Raw genomic sequence first — 22354 nt, forward strand, 5'->3', positions numbered from 1 at the left:
AAAATTCACACAGGGTAAATGAAACGCTTCCCTATATGGAGGCATGGACAAAAAACTGTTTTAGTCACGTGAAAGGCTAGTAAAACGGATTCCGAACTTCAAATCTGGATAATTTCAGAACTATTCGGTAACTCTAGTTTTTAGGAGAACATTTTTTAAATTTTAGACGAGATTCTCCATTGAAGATATTGATTATTGAACAAAAAAAACTTATCGCACTCGTTGGGTTAAATTATGACCGTTAAAAATATGGCGGGGTGCCCGAAAAACCACCACATTTTAACGGTCATGATTTTAACTGCGACTACTCTTTCCTTGGAAATCTCCGATCTAAAATTGAGTCGGCGGTTAATATAGGAATATTTTTTCCCTTTGAACATACCGACAGTAAAAAATATGGCGAATTAAAACCGCCAATTTTTAACTACCATAATTATTAATTAGGTAGTATTATTAACCTGGTGAGGAAACTGTTTTAATTTCATAACGAATAAAGATCATGTTATAAAAGATAACTATGTGGGAGAGCATTCTCAAGGAGGAGCCCTTTCCAACAGCTCAACAAATCAGAAATAGAAAGTTATGTCGATATAAAGATTAAAGACGTATCAACAATTTGTAAACTGCTTACCAATATGAAACTTTATTTTAGCCCTTCGTGGTGGTTTGCGGTTGTATAATAGTGGCAATAATTAGTCATATTATCATGATATTGATATGCATGATAACCCGAACAGACGGCTAGACGGCGTTTTTGAGGGCGGCCAATTTAAATTGTTACCATCAATAAATATAAAAGCTATTGCCAGTCGTGGTTTCGTGAGGAGACCATTAAATGAAATGGAACAGATTTCAATTTCCATTAGACTTTAAAACTTAACATTTTGCATGATAATAAAGTGGTGCGGTTTACTTTAAGTAGATTGTTGACCATTGTTTCGTTTAAGCTGATAACATGGATGCGTTGATACAAAAGCTTGAAAGGACCCTCACCAAAATGGGGAACATCGACAACGAATCGTTGAATGATACATCTGTGAAGACAAAGGTATGCTTTGAATTTAATAATATATTCAATTTAAATGTTAAATCAGGTACCTCCGGATATTAACAGTACAATCCATCCTGTTGCCGCAAATCATATGCATGACGCTCCAATAGAATCATTAGCCACCACGAAACGAGCTACTCATAGACTCATCGGTAAAATGTTAGCAGATCGATATAGCCCATGTTTAAATCAAGCAGGCAACATGATTTGTGAATATGTCACGATCTGTAAACTTCGGTTGATATAGCTTACGAATTTTTTGTAGATCATCCGGGACAAAAGGTTTTTAACTGTTTACATTTAAATAGTGTCAAATCGCAGCGCGTTTTTTGTCACTTTTATTGAGCGATTAGTTTGGATTGTTTGGGTTGTTAGACGAGTTCTACTTGTTACTTTACCTACTTGAATAACTACTTGTTTGAATTTTATTTTAATTGTGTGTCAGATATTGTTAACTCATCATATTGTGATCATCCAGTTTATTCTTTTCGTGCAAAAACCTGTTGTTCAGCTTTTATAAGGGTGATCACGTTTTCTGATTGGCACTGATTTTCTAGTCGTGAATAAATTAAAATTAAACTCGATTTTATTTTTGAACAATACCCTATTTTTGCTATAGTATCCGAATGGTTTCTTGCTCAATTTAATCTTGAGTAATATTAGAAAGAATATGTATAAGTAAAGTATATACTTAGTTATACCGATTCGAGCTTGTGTGTTTTAGACTGATCAATATTATGTGAATAAGTCACGAATTTCCATTATTTTAAACGAATTTCTGTTGATCATGAATCTTGATTCACTCGAATTATAACAACATTTACATGTTACCGGTAATATTTAAGTATTACAATATCAATCTCACTTATTCGGCCAGAAATCCATCATAATTCGATAATGAAAGTATGCATTTTTACTTTACTTAGCATGGTGATTTTAAAAAGCGGAAATGTGCATCAGCTCTATTTTTAATAAACGAGGCATGTAAATGGCAACATTTTACTATTATGCTACCTATTCATTTTGTTATCTGTACTAACTGTTCCAATTTGATCACTTACTTCGTTAAGTTGACAAATTGGATTTTTAGTCGACCAGTCGCGATCAACCACTTTGCCAAACGATAAACTCGTAAGTTTGTATGGAAATTGTAAATCTTTTTCAAAACTTTATTGCTTACACTTTTATTATCTTACTTCTTCTACTAAAAGGTTAAGTTTATACTTTTACAGTCACTTTTGGCGGATTTCTTGAGCCTGTCGATTTATACAAATATTTAGACTATTTTCCAAATAATCTGAATATTTTATCACTGGCAAATAGCTTCTCTCTCCATGATCTTAGAACTGTTTTAACAATTCTAGACGAATTGCCTTCATGATAATTTGAACCTGACATTGGTTTTGGAGATGAAAATTGGTACACAATTGTATTTGACCGATATAAAAAATGGCCCTGTAAAAAATATTTGAACGTCTGCAATCTCAGCCTAACCTTACTGGGCCGCGCTCAGCCTGTCATTCCGCCTAATCTCTATGTTTATGAACATGATAGCCTGAGGTCCCCAGGTAAAGCCTAACCATGCATAAGCTTTTAAAAATCTAATCTATTCAGATATTATCCGAAAGTGACTATTTTATTTCTTTTAAAAGTTATTATTTCTCTTTCATATCACTTATAGTTAGTTAAAATTGCACAAAAATTAGAATAATTCATTGTTTTGAATCCTATCCAATACTTAATTACTGATGAAACCTGTTGACTGATCATATGATCCAACAGAGTACCCATGGGACTTCAATTTGATATCGATTCGTTCAATCCGTGGTCAGTGACAGAGGATCGAGACGAAGAGTCAGTGACCAATAAAATGAGAAAGGTAGATGCACTATGACATGCTAACTAAATAATATCAATTTAAGATGAAATGTAATTGTTATTATGTGGCTAATTAAATTGGTTTCGGTCAACCAACTTGCATGACTGTAACATTCACGTGACGAATGCTTGACCAAAATTTTTCAATAATGCAACAAGATTGGACAGTTAAACATTCTTGCTGCCTCAAAAATCATTTCACCTAAAACGTTTACGCTTTTGTATTTTTCGATCGGACAATGGACATCGACACGGACATTTTTGAAAAGAAGTTCCATGTAAGTTGTCAATGTGCAGTTTATGGTTGATAATGAACATTGGACTCATCGTACTCAATATACTGTAAAACTGTTTCTAAGTTGAATTGAATGATCCAATAATTTTACTGTACAACTGCAACATTGACTGAATACAAGTTGCATGTTTGTAATAGTATAAATGTAAGCGTCTAAATTTTGTTGAGTTACGAGATATTTTTAAATCTCAATAAGGGCTTCCTATAACTAACCCAGTATCCGCACGACAAAAACCGATAAACATGGTGAACATTTCAAAAGTAAAATTTGGAATAATTTTAGTTAGTGTTACCATGGCATTACCAAAAAAACCAATTTGCACGTGCACTCGATTAGCAATAAAAAGTCTTCAATTTTTTTTCTTCATTAATAGTCAGATTTTAAGTTTAATGATATTAAGAGATTTTAGCGCTGCTGGTGAATAAATTGTTACACTATGGAGATCACTGCTGCTATCAGAAAGAAGGATAGGGTGGTAACTATCAAAGTTACCACGAAAGATGTTGAAGACCGGATAAAAAGTGACTCTCCTTTCACCCGGCATACAGTTTCAAACAGTTCTAGATCAACTCATGACAGCAGTACACTGTCATCGTCTCAACAAGACATGGCCCAATTCAGTACGTCTGGAACTGGAAGTGAAACTTTAAAAAGGTACCCCTCCAAAACTCCTTACCAAACAGCACTCAATCTTACTGGAAGAGCTGAGGATAACTGGGAACGAATCATTGCGGATGGTCCTAAACATAAAAGTAAGACTATTAAGCAAGCCTCTAATAAAAGTAATCTCACCGCTAAATGTGCTGGCTGCGACAAGGGTTCCAAGAATAAGCCTAAATTGATGAAAGCTTCCCACATTTCATACAACAGAACAGTCATCGACGCTCTTGAGAAGAATAGATATTCTCATCCAAATTACAATGTGACACACCTCGTTCCTAAAGAAAAGAATGTAAAAGCGAAGATTGACGCTAAATATGGGGAATGAAGGATCTGAAGACATGGAATACAATTTCATATTTTTTCTTTAAGACGATTACCAGTTATCAACTTCTTTTAAAACATGTAAAGAAAATGAAGGCCATACTGTTCTTTAAACTTCAATAATTATGCGTCTAACTCGAATTGAATGTGGAATGATGTAATACTAATAGAAAGGATAGTGCCAGTGGGAGTTTGTAATCATGTTGCTCACGAGTACTCAGTGCTAATCTAGTTTTACAAGTTAGCAGACTGGACCACCCAAGGACTTCACCAATTTTGATGATCTCATGGCGCACAACGGGCATTAATGATAATCTGCTAAATTAATTAATTTCCACAGCGGATTCGTGATAGATCTTAACGCTGTCCATGACGTAACGTTGCATCAGCATGATTTCACCACAAAATATTCAGGTCTCAATTGTCTGACAAATCATTTGTTGCAGGGAACGAGCTTAGATCCGCCGCACTACGATAGTAGAACCATATTCTCTGTCTTTAGTAACGGTGCGACTAACAAGAGAGTAGTCGACATGGATCAGATCTGGAAAGATGCAAACAGCGCAAACGCAACACTGCCAGTTGTTGAGCCTACAGATGGGATGGGAAGTGAACCAAATAAGAAGAAGTTGCAGAGAATCAAAAACTCGCACTCCAGGTAATTATTAATTGTTTTTAAATCTTTCGAACGGCTACTTTCAAGACTACCCTTTTGTGTAAATTGGTGTAGGCCATCACGTATAAACTGAAATATTCGGATAACTCCCCAATAACTGTAACACCCGCCTCTCTCACAGTTAACAAGTTAACAGGGTCCCTCAATCAGCCCAATCAATCTTATTAGTTTATATGAATGATGATTAATCACTCTACACTTGACTGTCACGTGACTTTTTAAACACGTTCTCTTGGTGGCAAAGTTTCTCCTACTGTTTTAGGGACACATTTTCAATATATCCAATAAATCAATCGAAATAATATTAAATATTACTTCAGGTTAGCTTCATTAAAATCTAGTTTGAAGTCTTCGTTAATAAATTGTCTCTTCTCAGACATAAAAGTATCAATCTAAGACATATGTTTACCTATTGTTTGAATAGTAACACAAGGTGCTCCTTCATAAAGTAAGCCATAGATGTATTTTTACAACTAGAATGATACCGTATTCCGTAACCAGACTGAAAGTCTCCACCAATTATTATAAATTCTTGTTGGGCTGTTGCTACGTTTTCTCGGAAACTTGACCAAAATGATAAAATTGCTTTAACTTTTATCATGTAGTATATAAACCATTCAATTTTTATTGTGATGGAGACCCTCTCACTAAAGTTCCAGAAAATGAGCTCACCATGGGAATTATGTTCTGGATTTTTGTGGATTCACAACCATCCAACTTATTAATTCTATACCCATTGATCCCAATGAGTGATCATAGCTTTATTCTGATCATGACGGCTTCAAAAGCGACCGAGCTCAACCACAGTGTGGTTGTTACGTAATTGCGTGGTTTCCTTCAGCTTGAGAATGTACTGGATTTTTTCAATTTTGTGGGCTTGGAAATGGAAAAAGACAATTCGAGAGCTTCATTCTGAAAAATCTATTAATTGGATATGTAAATGTTGGAATCTTCCCAATTTTTTCAGCTAACACAATTGTTTCAGGCACATACGACCATCCACCAACACCAAGGTAGTTCTCCAACAACAAATTGAGAAACACAAAGAATCCTTCGCCGCAATCAAGCGAGCCAACTCACATCCCAGCCTCCAAACAGCTCACGATCTGCAAGCATCCAAGAACCACCATATGAAACACAGTGTGAGTAACTTCAGTACTCCCATCTCTTATCACGGGTTCCTGGCAGCCGAGATGAAGAGGTCCTCCTGGGACAGGGAAGCTTCACTTAGTCCCCCGTCTGCTGATCCCAATATTGCTATTTTAAAGGAGATCTATCAGATCAGATAAGTGGACTTTAAGTTTAAGGAGCAGTCGAGTTTACAAATCAAACGGATCCCGTAGTTATTTATGCCACCGTAATCCACACCAAATTGAACGGAAGTGACGGACGTGACGGATGAGATAATATATATGATTCGAACAGTAACGGGAGAGTTTTTACCGAGAGTAGCGAGCCGGCCGCAGAGAGTGACCAATAATTTACGGTTTGTTCATTAAATTTTCTACGATTCAGTGTATTCAGACTTTGGAGAAGGAACTAAACTGTTTTGTAAAGGATTACGGATTTTATCTGGAAAAGAATGGGTCATTCTACCATGTTATGTTCCATACGACATTACTTACGAAAAAGTTGTATATTGCGCCATGATGACCATATTCTTTACTTGCTGCTGATTACATTCATACTTGTCGCAATGCTATTTATAAATAAGAAATTAAACAACCATATCAAGGTAATGCCAACAGTCAGCAAACGCATAATCAAAGAATATTTACATTAATATTAAAATAAATCAGTTAAAATATAATTCAAATCAACAAAATGTGTTAAGTATTCCCCAAGATTGATGACTGGGTAAAAGATAATTTTATTGTTTTCAGTTAAATTGTCAGTATAAGATATACTGAGTGATGTTATTCACTCAATATTTCATAATTCGATCAAGTGTCGTTACTTTTTGTCCTGCTTGAACTGTATCAGCAAAGCAAAATATTAAGTAAAGCGAACATTTCTAGCCAACTAAGAAACAATCTGCAATATTTGCGAGAGAAGGTGCCAGAATGATTTTTCATTAAAGCCAAAATCTAATTAAAATGTTTGACGAAATATAACTGAAACAATCGTCATTAAAGTTAAAATTTCAATTCTGATCTGTCCTCTTTAAACAGTTGTTGACTTAAAATAAAATAATAAATTAATCAAGTTTTTCTCATGAATTTCTGTGAGTTCAAGTTTTGTTTTGAGCTAAGCATCCTTCGAGCGTCTTTTGAGCATCTTTTACACAATACAATTGTCCACAAACTTGCAAGTTGGCTTAGTTCAATGTGATGAGTTCACGACCACAACTGTAGTTCATGTTTGAAATGCAATCTGAAAGTTATGATTTGGTGAGACTAAAATTAATATTAATTCACTGTAAATTAGCATTCATAAGTATATTGTATATGAATTCTTAATGATGCGAAAATTATATTAATAGAAAGACCTAGACCTGTCATGAAAAGACGATGGTGTCCGAACATAAAATGACATATTAAATATTTACCTGGTTGGTTGAGTCAGGAGATATGGCACTTTGCCAAGAACTACTGAGCCCGGGGGTGGTTGGATAACCGGCCATTAGCCCCGCGTGATGTTGGGGGTTGAGAGTGGGGTCGAAGGCGTGGGAGACCCTGGCCCAAGGGTCGTGGTGATCGAGTGAGCGGGGAGGCTGGTCCATCCCGGGGAGAGGTAGACACTGCATGTAGGAGGTGGGGTCAGGGTGGTGGTGGTGGTGGAGGTCACCGTAGTAGCACTCTGCTGGGTTCCGGAAATAGTGATCTGAAGTAATGGCTGTGTTAATAAATGTGATTAAATTGTAAATCTGACCTGACGAGAGGGAGTTCGTGAATAGTGCGATTGTATTGCAGCGGACGTCGGGTGACATGTTTTAACGTTTACGTTTTTTTGAACGGCCATGCCATCGATAAATGATCGGGAATTGGTCACGAGGGCAGAAGTCGTGAGGGCGGAGGTCTTTTGCAATTTATATAATTGTACCATCGTTTTTTAAAATTGTCCTCGGCTATTTCTATTTCTGAGAATTCCTTGCTCGATGTACTTGTAGTTTGCCTGATTATCCTAGAGTCATTCATTTAATATTATATAGTAAAGCTCAACAAGTTCCGCAGAAAATAAAGTTGATGGAGATAATATGGGGTCATATGGGAGATCATATTATAATATTAAATGAATAGACAGTCTTTAGTAAAATCAGGCAAACTACATCGAGCAAGGATGAAGGAATTCTCAGAAACCGAGGACAATTTTTAAAACCGATGGTATTTTGTATGGGACCTAAAGGTGAAAAATACAAAGTATTATACCACATACTAGAAACTGTGACTAAATCTAATAAGCTAATAGCTACACGGCGGGGCGGGCACTGCAATCTTTGTCTCGATAAAAAGCTTTACATCTTAAAGAACCATAGCTCATTAAATGAGAGATCAGAGCTTATCTCAAAATGTCGCCACTCTAGACAATTGTTACTGTTAGTTAGAAATTCATCGTTTATTTGTACACTACACTTTTTTACGCTATTTTACACTACACTTTTGCCTTCTTTTGTGTATGGAGAAGGACAGCTATTTGGCCAGCGTTATCGAGGACGACCACATAAGACCTTCCCGGACGTCCTACTTGAAGACACTGGAATGGAACCTGACCAGCTGCGTTTACTCATGTGTGATAGGGATAAATGGAGAGAAGCGTTGGCACGAAACTCGTTCCAGATTTCATCTGGATCGACCTAGGCAGGGTAGGCAGGTGTATGGTGTAGTAAAAAGTGAAGTAAAAAAAGGTACACTTTTTACACTATTTTACACTATTTTACACTATTTTACACTATTTTACACTATTTTACACTATTTTACACTTTTTTACACTTTTAATTACACTTAACAAAATTATCTCCTAAAAATCTTCTTTTTTCCTATTATTTTCCAATCAGTCTTCACGTAGTACATTTCCAAAGGTAAAACAAACCTTTGGTGAGAAAAAAATGTCGCTTTTTTACACTTTTTGAGGCTATTTCAGGCTATTTTACACTAGTACTAGTGTAAAGTAAATTATTAATTTTCAGTCCTAATTATAATAGCTACTGATACATATTAGTTGAGCACTTTGCAACGTTGGAAACTTACATTTGTAAGTTAAAAGTATGTAATCATCTGTTACTCTCACTGTCATATTATATATTTTTATCAAGCTGAGGTTATTATATATATGTATTGATCTTTGTTCGGTTGCTATGGTAACAGATCAAGAGACATGGTTTGAGTTACCATGGTTACTATTCTAGGAGGAAGCGTGGGAGTTTGCTGATATAGTGACAATTTAAGAAATAGGTGTTGTCATGACAACAGGGCTAGGAATGTAGGGGTCGGAACCCCACGTGTATTTCGACGCTAGCCATGGTGCCTGAATCCCGGTCTAACACAGCTACACCACGACACGTGAGGGGCGTCAGTTTAATACAATAATTGGTAGCTGTTGTTGTAGCCAGGTGGCGGGGGTGATACAGTGGCTCTGATGTTAGTAGTAGCAAGGTGGTGGTGGTGGAGTACCGCTCTACTGACCATGACCTGATCACGTGGTACAGACTGCACGCTTAAGTTAGACTCTCCACAGCACTGCATTCACCTCCACGGTCCGGCGACAACACCCTGTCAAACAGCTCCCCTTGAACTGTGTCCAGTGAAGCGTGCTCTGAGCCAAGGTATAGTCTGTGTCTAGTTCATAGTTCCCAGGTTGAGTAAAGAGGTACAACCTGTAGATTATCAGACTAGAAGTAGACACATCATAAACACATTCCGAGCCACGTGCATTGCAGAGCAACCCTTTGAACCTTGTGACCTCCGTAATAACGATGACTCTTGGCATACTTCTCAGCTCCGTATGTCAAATTTCATGCGAACAATCTTATAACAGAGAACTTCTCAGGTATCACGGGTCAACTGTTTGAGAAGCTTTGAAGTATGAACTGCTAAGAGCATGCAGTATTAGACGTCTTGTGATTGAATAAGATTTACAAGGAGTGAGAGCAAACGTAAGCATAAATGCTATTTTAATCTACCACTTCCAGTCACACTCAGATGCTAGTGAGATGGCAATTATCAGAGCAGCTACTAGTGGGGTTGCAATTATCAGAGGGCCTCTAACTCTAGGGAAGTTATGAGAACAGCTGATATCAGTTTATATCATGATGCAAATGATTTATTGCAGAACTTAATTTATGGAAAATATTACGGGATTGATTTTAGAATTCAAAATTCTGAACAATTTGCCTGGTATCCACACTGTCACCAATCACCATGGCAAAAACTTTTGATGCCCTGAGCCAACGAAGACAATGTTCCCCCCCCCCCCCCCCCAATACTTTGTACTCTTAAAAATCTCAGAATTATGAATGATCTAAGGATTATAACTTTATAATGTACGATTCACTCATTCACAGTGATACAGTTTGTATCGAAAATGTACACATAGCCCCCATAGTCTAATCAGTTTTGTTTCGCAGCTATGATTTGGTAATTGCATCCCGGACAGGCTCCCCCAAACTATCGTATAGGACCCAACCAATCAAAACCGTCAAAAAATACCCTCCCACCAATGGGGGGCGAGGTGAGAGCCCACGTGATAGGGCTGTCGGAGCAAGTGTTAGCTCGACAGTTCATGCGGGGATTATGTGTTACTAGAGGAACTAAGTGGATTCGAATGTGCGGTAATCTCATCAGTCATCAGAAATGTTTTTAACGCTAATTTTACCTTGCACAAATACATGTGACACATTGCTGAGATTTTAATATTGTACAATATTCTGCTCCGTAAAAGTACGGAAGATCGAAAATTATTTAGACATGGGCATGATTTCCCCCTTACAATTATAAGCTTATGTGTAAGTTAGTGTAAATCGTACCTCGATTTACCATGCAATTTACCGTTGATCAATGATCTCTAAGAGGCCCCGTAAATTTAGATGGTCTACTGAATAACATAAACAGTACAGTGCTGGATATTCACTGTGGGATTGGTCACTGGTTTCTAGCTGAAGATAAAAATACCACAACAGAATTAGATGCTGCACGTGTTAGACTAGTTGCACGTGTGAGACTAGTTGCACGTGTGAGACTAGTGTTAAATGTATAAACAACACGTCAGCACGCGTTTAAAACAACTCTTTTAAAAGCGCTGGATTGATTAAAAGATTAAATTAAAGTCTTGCGCACTGTAGCGTTTCAGACAGCAGCCACATCACCGAACTCCTTCATCAACTCCTTCTCCGCAGATTCACACGGCTGTTCCCACATGGCAACCCACACTTCACACTTCAAACCTCATCTTCTCTCCTACAACTCGTGATAAAAATCCCGCACGAAAAACGTCAATTTGGAAAGAAAGGGCACATGAGAGGTAAAAAAGTACTGTGGTAGGTTCAACCTGCCGTTACTTCGTGATGAAAATCTTAAAATCTGCTAAAATGTGGCCAAACAACTAGCTAAAGTTGATGGTAGAGACGGAGTTTTCGCTTCAAGGTATGATTAGAACGGTGATCATCTGATTTTCAGACTAATCACGGGGCTCGGGTGGCTTCAAGTGCTGTGTTTATAACTGTGTAACCGCCTAATTAAGCAGTACTTAACTCCTCCGATTTTCTAACGAGGGTATTTAATCGAATTTAAAGATGTTTACAGGCACCTTAACAGTAACCTAATTTTTGCATAATGTTTTATGGGTGATGTGGTGGTGGACTTGCAAAAAAAATCAAAATATAAAAGGTTTTTTAAATAATTGTCAAATCTAAACTTACCTTGAAAACTAAATTCGTCGTCTCTGGTGAGAGGATTTCCATATCTTCCCCTGTTGGCTAGTTTCATCTGAGTCATTCGTCTTTCCTGAGATAAGAAGGTTTTAAAACCTAAATATAAAATTGCAGTGACAGGAAAAACATTACCGCACCACCACCTAAGTAAGGGATCTGTTGGCAGATTGAAAGCAAGATTATGAGCAAAGCAACTGGAAAGTTCCACATGAGTGTATCCTTTGAAGGAGCCCCATTGCTATTTTTCAGATTCTCGCCCTGTCGGCTATTTGATCAAATTTTGGATACTGAAACCATTTAATCTCTTAAGAACGAATTAGTTGAATATTTTTACTTTAGCATTACATTAATAGGCCGTGCAATTTACTTATCGAATTCTTGATTCTTGATCATGTAGAATTTGAAAAAAACATGTAATTTGGGTGTCGAAGCAATGGCTCTACAAAAGGACCAATCACAGTACAGGATCCAGTCCTTGGTGACATGCTATTGTGATCATTCTAAGAGTCGCACTACAGCAGAGGACGACAATGGGGCGAGCACGTGATATCATCACGTGTGCGCTCTTAAATATCACGTGATTGCTCTACAATAGTTGGTGGTGACTACTCGTCGTGTCAAAAGGGCAAGTTTTTCAAAAGATTTGCTCTGTAACACTAGTAGACAAAGAAGCCACTGTTGGGTGCCTAGCATTTAAAGTTTTATTGTACATGATTCGATGATTTTGGCGGGCAGTAGCAGCGCCCGAATTTATTCTAATACCTCCCGTCAGACGCACTGTTAGATCGTGATGGGCTATGTTGAAATATCCAAAGAATGCTAGAAGCGGACCACCTTAAATCTTTGAATGCTACTTTATTCTATTAGGCTCGGTTTCTAAAGATCGAAAACGAGAAAATTATAAAATGTGTTCTGGGAAGTAAATACCTAACACTACTTAATACAGCTAAGTATCATGTACTTGCATTAAGAATACACATTTACATGCAAGGAGGGCGACCCACGCCCTCTTAAGCTAGGGATTAGAGGATAATGCAGGTTAATGGTGGTCACGTGATCACGGATATGTCCAGCTTGAGGAATAACAGGGCGTCATGTGAGCGGGGATGCTGTGCTGGGAGATAATAATAGTGGACCGGACTGGAACCCGAAACAAAACATACAGCTATATAGGAATGCAGCCCGAAACTTAAGAGTGGCTAATTGGATTTCTATTAAGGATTGTCAATTAGTGGTATTTACAGTGAAAGCCAATCTTATTGATCTGTAACAATGTATTCGTTGACCGAGAATCTGGTCAGAGAACTCCAAATCATTTCAATACAGCCAGTATGGAGACAATATAGTTGGAATGTGCAGTGTGACGCTGTCACATCCTGTCCGGTCCGGCACTGACCGGCAACTGAATCCCAGTTAGCACCTCTAACTCGCTTATCAATCATGTGTAATCTGAATTACAATACACCTTGAGTCATATCTCAGATAGCTCCCTGCGCTCCACTAGGTGTTACAGTGGAGATGGTAACACAATTCCGGCCAATCACAAAGTTTAACGCCAACGGTGAAATCAAACGGAAATGTCAAAAAGGCGAGGTCTTGTTAAGCAGTGGTTCTGAAAGTTATTCGATCAGGTGGAAATTTACAGGGCCTCATTACCATTAGATACAGGAATAGGAATCCATAGGAAGTTAAGGTGAACTATTAGGGGGAATTTTTAGTGGCCAACGGTTCGAGACATACTGGAGTTTTGGTGAATTAGTGGATTACGCCAAAGAATTTTAGTCATGACAGGTCGAAAGATAGCTTCAGGGGAACGATTTAACAATAGTGGTCCATAGGTGTTACCAAGTGTCTTATGAATATTTAATTCAACCAGCAAAAGAATCAAACAAGTGCGTGGAATTAACCATATTAAAATGGAGGTCAATTAAAGGTTAATAGACGATTCTCACCTTACTACGACGATTCTGGAACCACACTTGGATGACCCTCATATTGAGACCGGTCTCCGTGGCCAGCTGCTCTCTGATGTTCCGTGTGGGCTTCTGGTTTGATTTGAAGGCTGCTTTTAGGATGTCCAACTGTTTTGATTTTATTGTCGTTCGGGGACCTCGTCTTTTACCCGTCGTTGTGCTGACCTGAAAGAGTTTGAAAGTCAGTATTGAGTGGCTGTGGGGACACAGTGCACGTTAGAGGTTAGTTGTAGCTGTGCCTGGTCGATATACTGACTATAATAATCTATCACTTATTAATCATGAAGTCACTATATAGCGGTTATACATTTGTCTCCACGTTTTCCGGAGAGCGGAGAGTATCCGGTATCGGAATAGATTTCACCCAGCCAAGTTCACGGATATCTAAGCTTAAGTGGACACATTTGTCGAGGTAGTAAGGTAGTATGAATCTGGGCTACGTTCAGAAGACAGTTCCCGCGACAGATTGCACCAATGTTCCCCAAAAGTGCGCACTTACCTTTTTTAATGTACGACCCAGGTATTAAAATCCAGCATTGGCAGATTAAATCAGATTAATGTAACGGGACAAATGAGGACTTATGGAGAGTGACTGGTAGGATAATCCGAGTTGGAGAACGTCATGATTTCTAGCAGAATGTGTTCGCTAAGAGGACTATTAATTGGAATGGGTTGTGATGAAGACCTATTAATTGGGTTTGATTGTGATGAAGACTGTTCATTTAAGCAGTAGGAATTTTAAAGAAGTTAGGCCACATGATGGGACTGCATTTTTATTGGTTTGAGAAACAACTCAAGCTTAAAAAGTCAGGCTCAGTAAAGCTATGATAATTATGTCATCAAATATATCTGAGTTTCAAAGAAATATAGTTATACATTATACAATTTGCATTAATCTAAAGCAGCTGTCATTTTTTAGGACCCTACTGATGTCCGAAAAGTAGTTTAAAATGGCATAACGCCATAATAAGTGGAGGTATATACTATAGTCCCCAACGGCCAGCATAGCTTAACTGTATTTCATTAGTTAATATTCTAGGATATCCTACATTACTCCTTCTCATACCTGTGAGTTGGATGTTTCAGGACTGTTTACTCCTTGATCTTCTGAGCAGGGCTCTGACATTCCTCCCTCTACTTTAACTTTACCAGAAACTTCACACTCGGTTATCGGCTCCTGAGAGAGAACACCATGTTAGTTATTAGGAGGAAAGAGAAAGGTCCTCTGAACGGATGATATTGATAGCAATGATATGATAGCAATCAAACGAGTTAATTATTTTCCTGGGTGTTTTCGGTTTCGTGTTTAAAACGCCTACAATCTGACCGATTGTTGCAGGAATTTAACCCAATTAGAGTTATCAAGACCTCGCAATTACCTTTATCGTAAACATGTCCCAAAAGAAACATGTGCGAAAGAAACATGGAACCTAACGATAGAATTCAAAATTTCTGGGTATGCGACCCTGCTGGACACTGGAGGGTACAGAGAGTGACCAGTACTAAGTGGGTAACAAACCTGTATCATGTCGCTGCCGGGAGACTGGTCCTGCACAGTAGTGCTGACCATGCCGTGAGGAGGAGAGTGGGTGTTAGGGGAGAGGTGAGCGGGGGAGACAGAGGGAGGTGAGGCCCAGGAGGCAGGAGGGGTGGGGTACGGTTCCGACAGGGCCGTCGGAAGGGCGCCGCCGCTCACCGTCGGTTTTATGTCGCTCGTCGTGCTGTGAACCTCGTTATCTGCGACAAAAAAGAGGGTGACATATGGCCGGAAATGGTGTACAATTCTGGGAAACCAGCTAGGCTGGCTGTGGAACCCCGGTTCAATATACCTGATAAGCCGGTTTTTAAGTGATCTTAAAAGCGCGAATTTCAAATCAAGGCAGCCACTTGGGCTCCACTCATACATTTGGTATGAGGTATTTTCTCCTTTGTTTAGAGCGATTCTGCTGTTCTTTTACTTGTTCACGCCTGGTGCCCCACAATTCCTTGGAGAAAAGATAAAGACATTAGGACGGTACCAGGAAGTTCTATTACATTACGATAGCAGACCAGCTCTGAAAACACCAGCTCTTCTCTCTAGTCAATAATATGGCAGGCCAATATTTGGTGTGATGTCGTGTCTACTTGGATCTTATCATTTGAGTATGCTCAACAATAAAATTACGAAAAATGTGGATTAAAAACTACTTTTTGTATTGTGAATTTACACCTAATTATCGAATTTGTGTTGTTTTATAATCAAATTTGGCTGGCGAGAGAGAGTGACTGAGAGAGAGAGCTAACAGCAAATCTAAGGTGGTTCATAACCTGACTCGGACTGCACTAAAATATTTTTTTTACTGCGGGTATGTAAAATAAAATTAGAGTTCAGCTCTGAAACTAGCATTATTTTCAGAGAATTTCATGTCAAGGATTGCACTCCAATTTTCAAGCAATACTGTGAGACAAGTGTACATGGGTGTCTAAAATATGACAAGGAAGCGTGGTCAATTTTAGTAATGTGTCAAAATGAGCACTTTGAACGCTGGTATTAAATCTTTAAATACATGACAGTAGAACTATAAGTAAAATGGCGTAAATCTAAAAACTGCAGCTAAATTGCTGCAGTTCACAATCTATAGCATCATCTTTAATTCTAGAAATGGAATCTAGCTTAAAATCTTTAATTCAGTAACTCATTAAAATTAAGTGAACTTAAATGCCAACTTGACTTTTTGAATCTTAATCTTACCTGGTCTGACAGCCTCGGATCGCTGGTTCTTGAAATCTCTGCTACACAAGAACTTCTTGTTGTCGATGGTATAAAACTCCTCCCCCGCCTCAAGCTGTCTGCAGCACTTGGAGCAGGTAAAACATTTGACGTGGAACATCCCGATTGTGTTGGGAGGTTTGAGAATCATATCGTCTGGGGTAATATCTTTCTTACAGGATCCGCACGAACTTGCCTGGCTCCTATTGGTGGGGAACGTGTATTAAAGTCAGGAGGGGCAAGCAGCATCGAACTTTTTTCCCAGAATTTATGGATAATTATTTTTATCTCAAGCTTTTTCGAAGAAAACATCGGTGGTTCTCGCCACACGTTCAAGCTTCGAGTTCGGCGGAAAAAGATTATCCCTTTACTTATTCTTGAATACTCCTTAGATCTTTACTGACTCATTTCAATGCCAATTATGTCTAAAACTGTCGGTTTTAGGAGACTAGGAACACAGCCCCTTATCGACAAACTCTACAAGTGCTTATTCCTTAGAACGGGTTAAATCGAGAGAAGGAGAGAGAGAGAGAGAGAGCGCTCCAAAAACTTAAACCCCCTAAAGCTCTTTAGCTTTAGCCGGGTACACTCTGGTTATGCATTGCTCGCTATAATACTTGAGTACATCGAGCAGAGCTCTCCAGCCCCTCTGTCAGCTGTCGTTAAAAAGGGAGCTGAAGGAGAGTATTGAATATCGGTATAATGTGACGTGACCCCCAATTAGAGGCCTACTGTCCCCTGACCCGATACTGAGTCTAGACTACTGAGTTACCCCCTGCTCAGCACCCCTGCTCAGCAAACATAACATTAGAAACCTGGATGTAGTTGTGAGAAAACATGTGGACGCCCGGAAAGAATTTTGCTGGGATATAATGAATGCTGGAGCGGTTTTTTGCTTACTTTTCAAAGTCTTTGTTGCAGTAGAACTTGCCGTTGCGGGTGAAACACTGGTCAGCTAAAACTGCGCCACAGTCAACACAAACCAGACAATCGCTGTGCCAGGTTTTGTCAAGAACCTGGAGGGAATAAGTGTTATCAGGTGAAAACATTTTGAAAGGCCAGGGTTTGCAACCTTTTGACACCTTCCTCCGGTAATCCGGCTCAGCTGGATCATCATGAATTTGGATTTTGGGTGAAGCACAGAATATACGGAAATAATTCTAACGATGATATACAGACAACCACATAATATGATAGCAATAATTTGAGAACGTTAAAGCGGAAAACCGTAATAAAGTTCTGAATATAAATATAATTGCTCACCTTCATTAAGAATTTGTCGTGAATTTTCCCATTGCAGCCGGCACAGTAGGACACCATATTAAACCGATCTTTAGAGACCGTTAAAACTCTGTTTTACTAAAGGGTTACGATGGTTAAACTATAGACTTTGAACGTATAACATTATATTGAACTATATGTCATGGAGGATGACCATGTCCTGGTTCACAACATAACTGGCAAACTGGTCAACTCAAATATTTCTAGAGGAACGATGATTTTATAATTGGAATGGGGGCGAAGAACAAAACTATGAACGGTCAAGATTTGCTTCAAACTAAACTTGGTGAAACATGTTGTGGCTTGTGTTCTTAGTTGAGACGCAACGGAAGATGACCAATAAGAACAACATATCACAAATGTTACGGGCACGTTCTTCATTTACTTATCAAAGTATCACGAATCTAGAACTGAACATTTCAAACTGACAATCTTTCAGGCAAAATCCTTCAAAACCATAATCTCAAGAGCTGACAAAAGAGGACTACTTTTCAAAAATGTGCAGTACATGTTTAGCAGTCCAAAAAACATTGAAAACAATATCGACTGAAAGTATAAAACTCAAACGAGCTTATCTGCGACTGAGGAGCGCACGGCTTCACTCCCTTCTCCCTCTAATGCGATTAGGATTTAGGGCAGCGAACCTGAAGGCAGCTCCGCCGCTCAGGGTATACCCGGTCACAGAGAGACCCAGAAAGAGAGAGAGGGTCTGGCCGGGACTAGCAGGACACCGACAATTGTCAGAGGTTTGTTGCAGGTACAGGCGGGAGTATTACACGATAACATTACTCAGGCTGATAACGCTACTCAGATCCCTCAAAACAAATACAATTATTACATTTCATAATAATATATGACAGGCATTATGCACTCATATCCACTGCAGCGTATGTGTATTGAAAGAGAACGGAGGATCGTGTGGTGGGTGCTGATGTAACAAGCCCCTTATTTATAAGTGGAAATAGGAGAAATTTGAGGACCCTTCTGCAACAATTAATAGAGTGTAACAAAAGATAGATAAGGTGCTAGTGAGTCCTTGTATGGCGCAGAACTGATCGCCCAAATTATTGGATTAAATTGGAATCAGATCAAATTAACCGCATGTATTGATTATTATTCAATTAGAACTGCCTTATCAGTACGAAGGACATACAAGAAGGCTGTCAAATTAACGCATGACAAGAATCGGATCATGTCAACGCTGAGGGATTAATCCTATTAACAAGGAAAGTGTAATACAAGTGTATGATGAACACATTAAAAACACTATACAGGAGAGGGAAATTGGGAACGATTCAAGAAAAACGCACATGTACTGAGAATATAAAGATAGTAAAGCAACCCTGGTGATATTAGAGGGGATAAGGTGGCTACTTTAAAAAAAATAACGAGCCCAATATATACGGTAATATAGCTGGCTTGACCAATAACGTGGCTTCTAAAACCAGCTTTAGCCATGACTGCGCCCCACAACAACGCCGCCAGCTTTGAAGAAAGAAAATGGAGTCACTGAAAAAAAAGAGCACGCACCATATTCTTACGGCTCTCTTTCAAGATCATGAGCGAAAAAATGGTGGAGTACTGTAAAGGAGCTGCTAATGTGCTGCTGTTGTTAGCAAGTCAGGTAAAGAGGTCTGAATGGGGCCAGAGAGAGAGAGAGAGAGGGGGGATATGACTCCAGTACAGGGGAGCTACACGGTACTACTGAACTGGCGTGTGCCATACAACCAGCAGTTACGACTACGTTTGAACTCAAGTTTCATAGAGCTGTACAGCCGTACAAGTGAATGGAATTAAGAGAGAAGGCGGAGAGAAAAAATGGTTAAAAATAAAGCGGAGCTAAACATTAACAAACTCGTGGAACGGGAGCCACGGGGAGGCAATTTGCTGGAGACTAGATCGGCACATGTTTTTACAATGCAGCCATTACAAGGAGCAGGTCTGCGAACAGCAGCTGACAGAATGTTACTAATTACCTAAGACTAGTATACAAGTTCGGGGGGCCCCGCACACTAGCCATTTCAACAGAACATTCGTCTCCACCCTCTACCCTCCCCCCGCAACAACATCAAAATTTGTATCAGATGACGGAGGAAAAGATCTGGGTAACAACAACCCAGTATGGCGAGTGGTGAACCATCAGACTAGCAGTCAGGGAGAGAGAGAGAAAACCACCAGAGTGCCAACATTCTCCAGACACAATACTGATCGTGGCTCCCAATTAGATTACCATCAGTGAAAATCAGATGAGTCAGATTGCATCGCTCTGAACTGCAGTACTGGCTCGTGTATGTAGTGTTTGTGTGGTGGAACCGTGATGTTCGGTAAACAGTTCGATCAGATGTAGTATCGAGCCATGATGCCACTCAACACAGCGGTAGTGGAGTAGGAGGACGCAAATATCTACTTAGCGCACATGTAGCATGCTCTCCACTTAAGAATCATGCGTTTATAGCCCATCTGGGGTCGTGAAAAGGGGCTTGCAATTACATTATCAGGCTATCGAAATCTGTGATGCAGCGAGCACTGAGAAATGAAACTATTGTCACGATTGGCAATGATGACACGGCGCCGTGCACCTTTAGACTAGATACATGAATTTGAAAATATATTTGACTTGGCAGGCGGCAGTTCAACACTGTGGATTTAAGTGTAAATGTAAGGATTAGTGTGAGGAATGATCTGTCAAGTGAACTCCTCATCAAAATCTGTATATTATACTGAAGGTGAATTATGGGATGGGTGAATTTTTATAACCTGCCCAAATCTATTAAAGTAAAATTGACTATCAAACTCTCTCTCTCTCTCTCGCCCCCGTGAAATCAGATCGTAAACTTCGCTAGCATCACGTTTCGCAGGATCTATTGGGGCAGTTAAATGAAGCACTAGGCGCGATTGACAGCTCCAGCAGCTCTCAAAGGTATACAGCGTCTCTTTCTCTGAACATGATATAGAATATAGTAAAACATACAAATCCTTAAATGCTATATACGAGTATCATGTTAAAATATCCATCAACAAAAGTCAAATTTTAATCGACTTTAGTGACCGATGATTGGATAGATGTTCTGTCAAAGAGGCCCAATCTCGCGCCACGGTCACGCTGTTAACGGGAGACTGTGATAGCCGGGGCACCCTAACGGTAACCTTCTACCCTCAATAAACGAATATTTAATAGAACTGCTGTGACAAGGACAACCCTTTAAAATTAAAGAGCCTGGATTATTGTTTTCCATGATCAATCGATGGATGATGGCAGCTAGCGTTAAAAGAAACTAAATGCCGTAAAGGGGAGAGCAGGGGTAGATGTGGTTAAAATGCAGGGCGGCACTCACGCGCCGCGCTCTCAATACCATGTGATGAGTCACGTGTTACCATGGTCACGTGGTATCTCCATAAGTCATCATATTGGCTGCCCTTCCCGTCCTTTGGATATTGCCTGATCGCTTCCACATGAGAAACTGGTCCCGGGAAAATCGTGTACTAGATTGCACAAACCGTAAGATTCCATCAGTTCATCACACGGGCAATCAGTTTCGATAACCATGAAGCTGGGATCAATTAAATGCCAAGTAACTGACAATCAAAAGTAGGTAGATTGATCGGTAACGGTAATTCTCTTCCAATTCCATTATCAAAACCGTGCGAAAGTTCGGGATCAACCGACTCAAACTAACGACTGTCAATTTTTCTCTTACGAAAGAGCCAGGCTTTGTTCATGCACATAACTCTAGAATTCATTCAAAACTTTTAACTGGAATATGTTCAGAAACAGGTTTACATTTCACCGCAATGAATCGGAAATAGTGCCTCGACCAGGTACGGTAAACCTATACGTATAAGTATAATATCTAGAAATGGGAGCTGCGGTAATCAGGAGTTAAGCCAGGCCACGAGAAGTACTGCAGCCAACAGGTTATTTTCTATAACCCAGTGCATAATAAGTATGTCATGTCTCAAAATTGTATTGTTCTGTCTGAAACTTATATTGACATAAACGCAAAATATAAACAGCGTTACTTTAAATCTCGATAAATTCAAATAACTGTATATTATGTATTCCGGTAAAGAGCGTTTAAAGTATTTTTTATTATATTTTGAGTTTAAGTAAAACGTCTTCTTTTTCATGAAATTTGGATGGTCACAAAATTCCTGCACATACGCTACCCGCTTAAACTCTGCCTTAGACTAAATCTAGAATCATGTTCAATTTTAAACAAAAACCATTTCTATTTCATTACATTTCTATACGCAGTATAACAGAGGGAACAGTTTAAAACATGTTTATGTGCGGCCAATCATAATAATCATAGTAGCCGTAGTTTGTCTATCAGAGTCTGAGCTATAAACTTGAAGATCGTCCGCGATGTCACAGTTTGAAAGGATACAATAAAAACCACATAATCACTACACGTACTAAAACGTTACCAAGTATTAGTAACCTACATGCATTAAACACCGCAGGAGCATTTAATTACAGGGCCATTCTAAAATATGTCCACTTTCACCCGATTGCAAACTGCAAGGAATTTTATGAGGAACGATTGAACTGATAAATTGTTTACCTAATTAATTGATTCAGCGCAGGAGGGGACATTATC

At 39.0% G+C, this 22354-nt stretch overlaps 2 protein-coding genes across 3 annotated transcripts; one reads left to right on the top strand and one right to left on the bottom strand.

Moving 5' to 3' along the window:
- Nucleotides 1-947: 947 nt before the first annotated feature.
- LOC134812750 (uncharacterized) lies at nucleotides 948-6828 on the top strand. Of its 2 annotated transcripts, XM_063820315.1 has the most exons (4): nucleotides 2001-2182; nucleotides 2834-2930; nucleotides 4656-4867; nucleotides 5871-6828. In XM_063820315.1, the coding sequence occupies exons 2-4, from the start codon at nucleotides 2841-2843 to the stop codon at nucleotides 6172-6174; spliced, it is 606 nt and encodes a 201-aa protein (XP_063676385.1). In that variant the 5' UTR covers nucleotides 2001-2182; nucleotides 2834-2840; the 3' UTR covers nucleotides 6175-6828. The 2 variants fall into 2 exon arrangements, with proteins under 2 accessions (XP_063676384.1, XP_063676385.1); XM_063820314.1 differs by lacking the exons at nucleotides 2001-2182; nucleotides 2834-2930 and adding an exon at nucleotides 948-1048.
- On the bottom strand, nucleotides 6617-18882 carry LOC134812749 (LIM/homeobox protein Lhx3-like). The gene is made up of 9 exons (XM_063820313.1): nucleotides 17736-18882; nucleotides 17373-17488; nucleotides 16455-16675; nucleotides 15243-15460; nucleotides 14790-14900; nucleotides 13703-13888; nucleotides 11739-11823; nucleotides 7434-7708; nucleotides 6617-7258 (listed from the first exon to the last, which is right to left on the bottom strand). Exons 1-9 carry the CDS (start codon nucleotides 17790-17792, stop codon nucleotides 7241-7243), a joined length of 1287 nt encoding a protein of 428 aa, XP_063676383.1. The 5' UTR covers nucleotides 17793-18882; the 3' UTR covers nucleotides 6617-7240.
- Between the last annotated feature and the right edge of the window lie 3472 nt (nucleotides 18883-22354).

Source organism: Bolinopsis microptera, chromosome 3, assembly GCF_026151205.1.
Source record: "Bolinopsis microptera isolate Bmic1 chromosome 3, MBARI_Bmic_1.0, whole genome shotgun sequence".
Taxonomy (NCBI): domain Eukaryota; kingdom Metazoa; phylum Ctenophora; class Tentaculata; order Lobata; family Bolinopsidae; genus Bolinopsis; species Bolinopsis microptera.

Bases quoted from the DNA above. Each gene is read 5' to 3' on its own strand.
- LOC134812750 (XM_063820314.1), top strand. From the start codon at position 956: ATGGATGCGTTGATACAAAAGCTTGAAAGGACCCTCACCAAAATGGGG. The intron at 1,049-4,655 runs GTATGCTTTGAA...CATTTGTTGCAG, and splicing joins ATACATCTGTGAAGACAAAG to GGAACGAGCTTAGATCCGCC. The intron at 4,868-5,870 runs GTAATTATTAAT...CAATTGTTTCAG, and splicing joins ATCAAAAACTCGCACTCCAG to GCACATACGACCATCCACCA.
- LOC134812749 (XM_063820313.1), bottom strand. From the start codon at position 17,792: ATGGTGTCCTACTGTGCCGGCTGCAATGGGAAAATTCACGACAAATTC. The intron at 17,489-17,735 runs GTGAGCAATTAT...TATTCCCTCCAG, and splicing joins ACGACAAATTCTTAATGAAG to GTTCTTGACAAAACCTGGCA. The intron at 7,709-11,738 runs GTAAGTTTAGAT...CCATTACTTCAG, and splicing joins CGACGAATTTAGTTTTCAAG to ATCACTATTTCCGGAACCCA.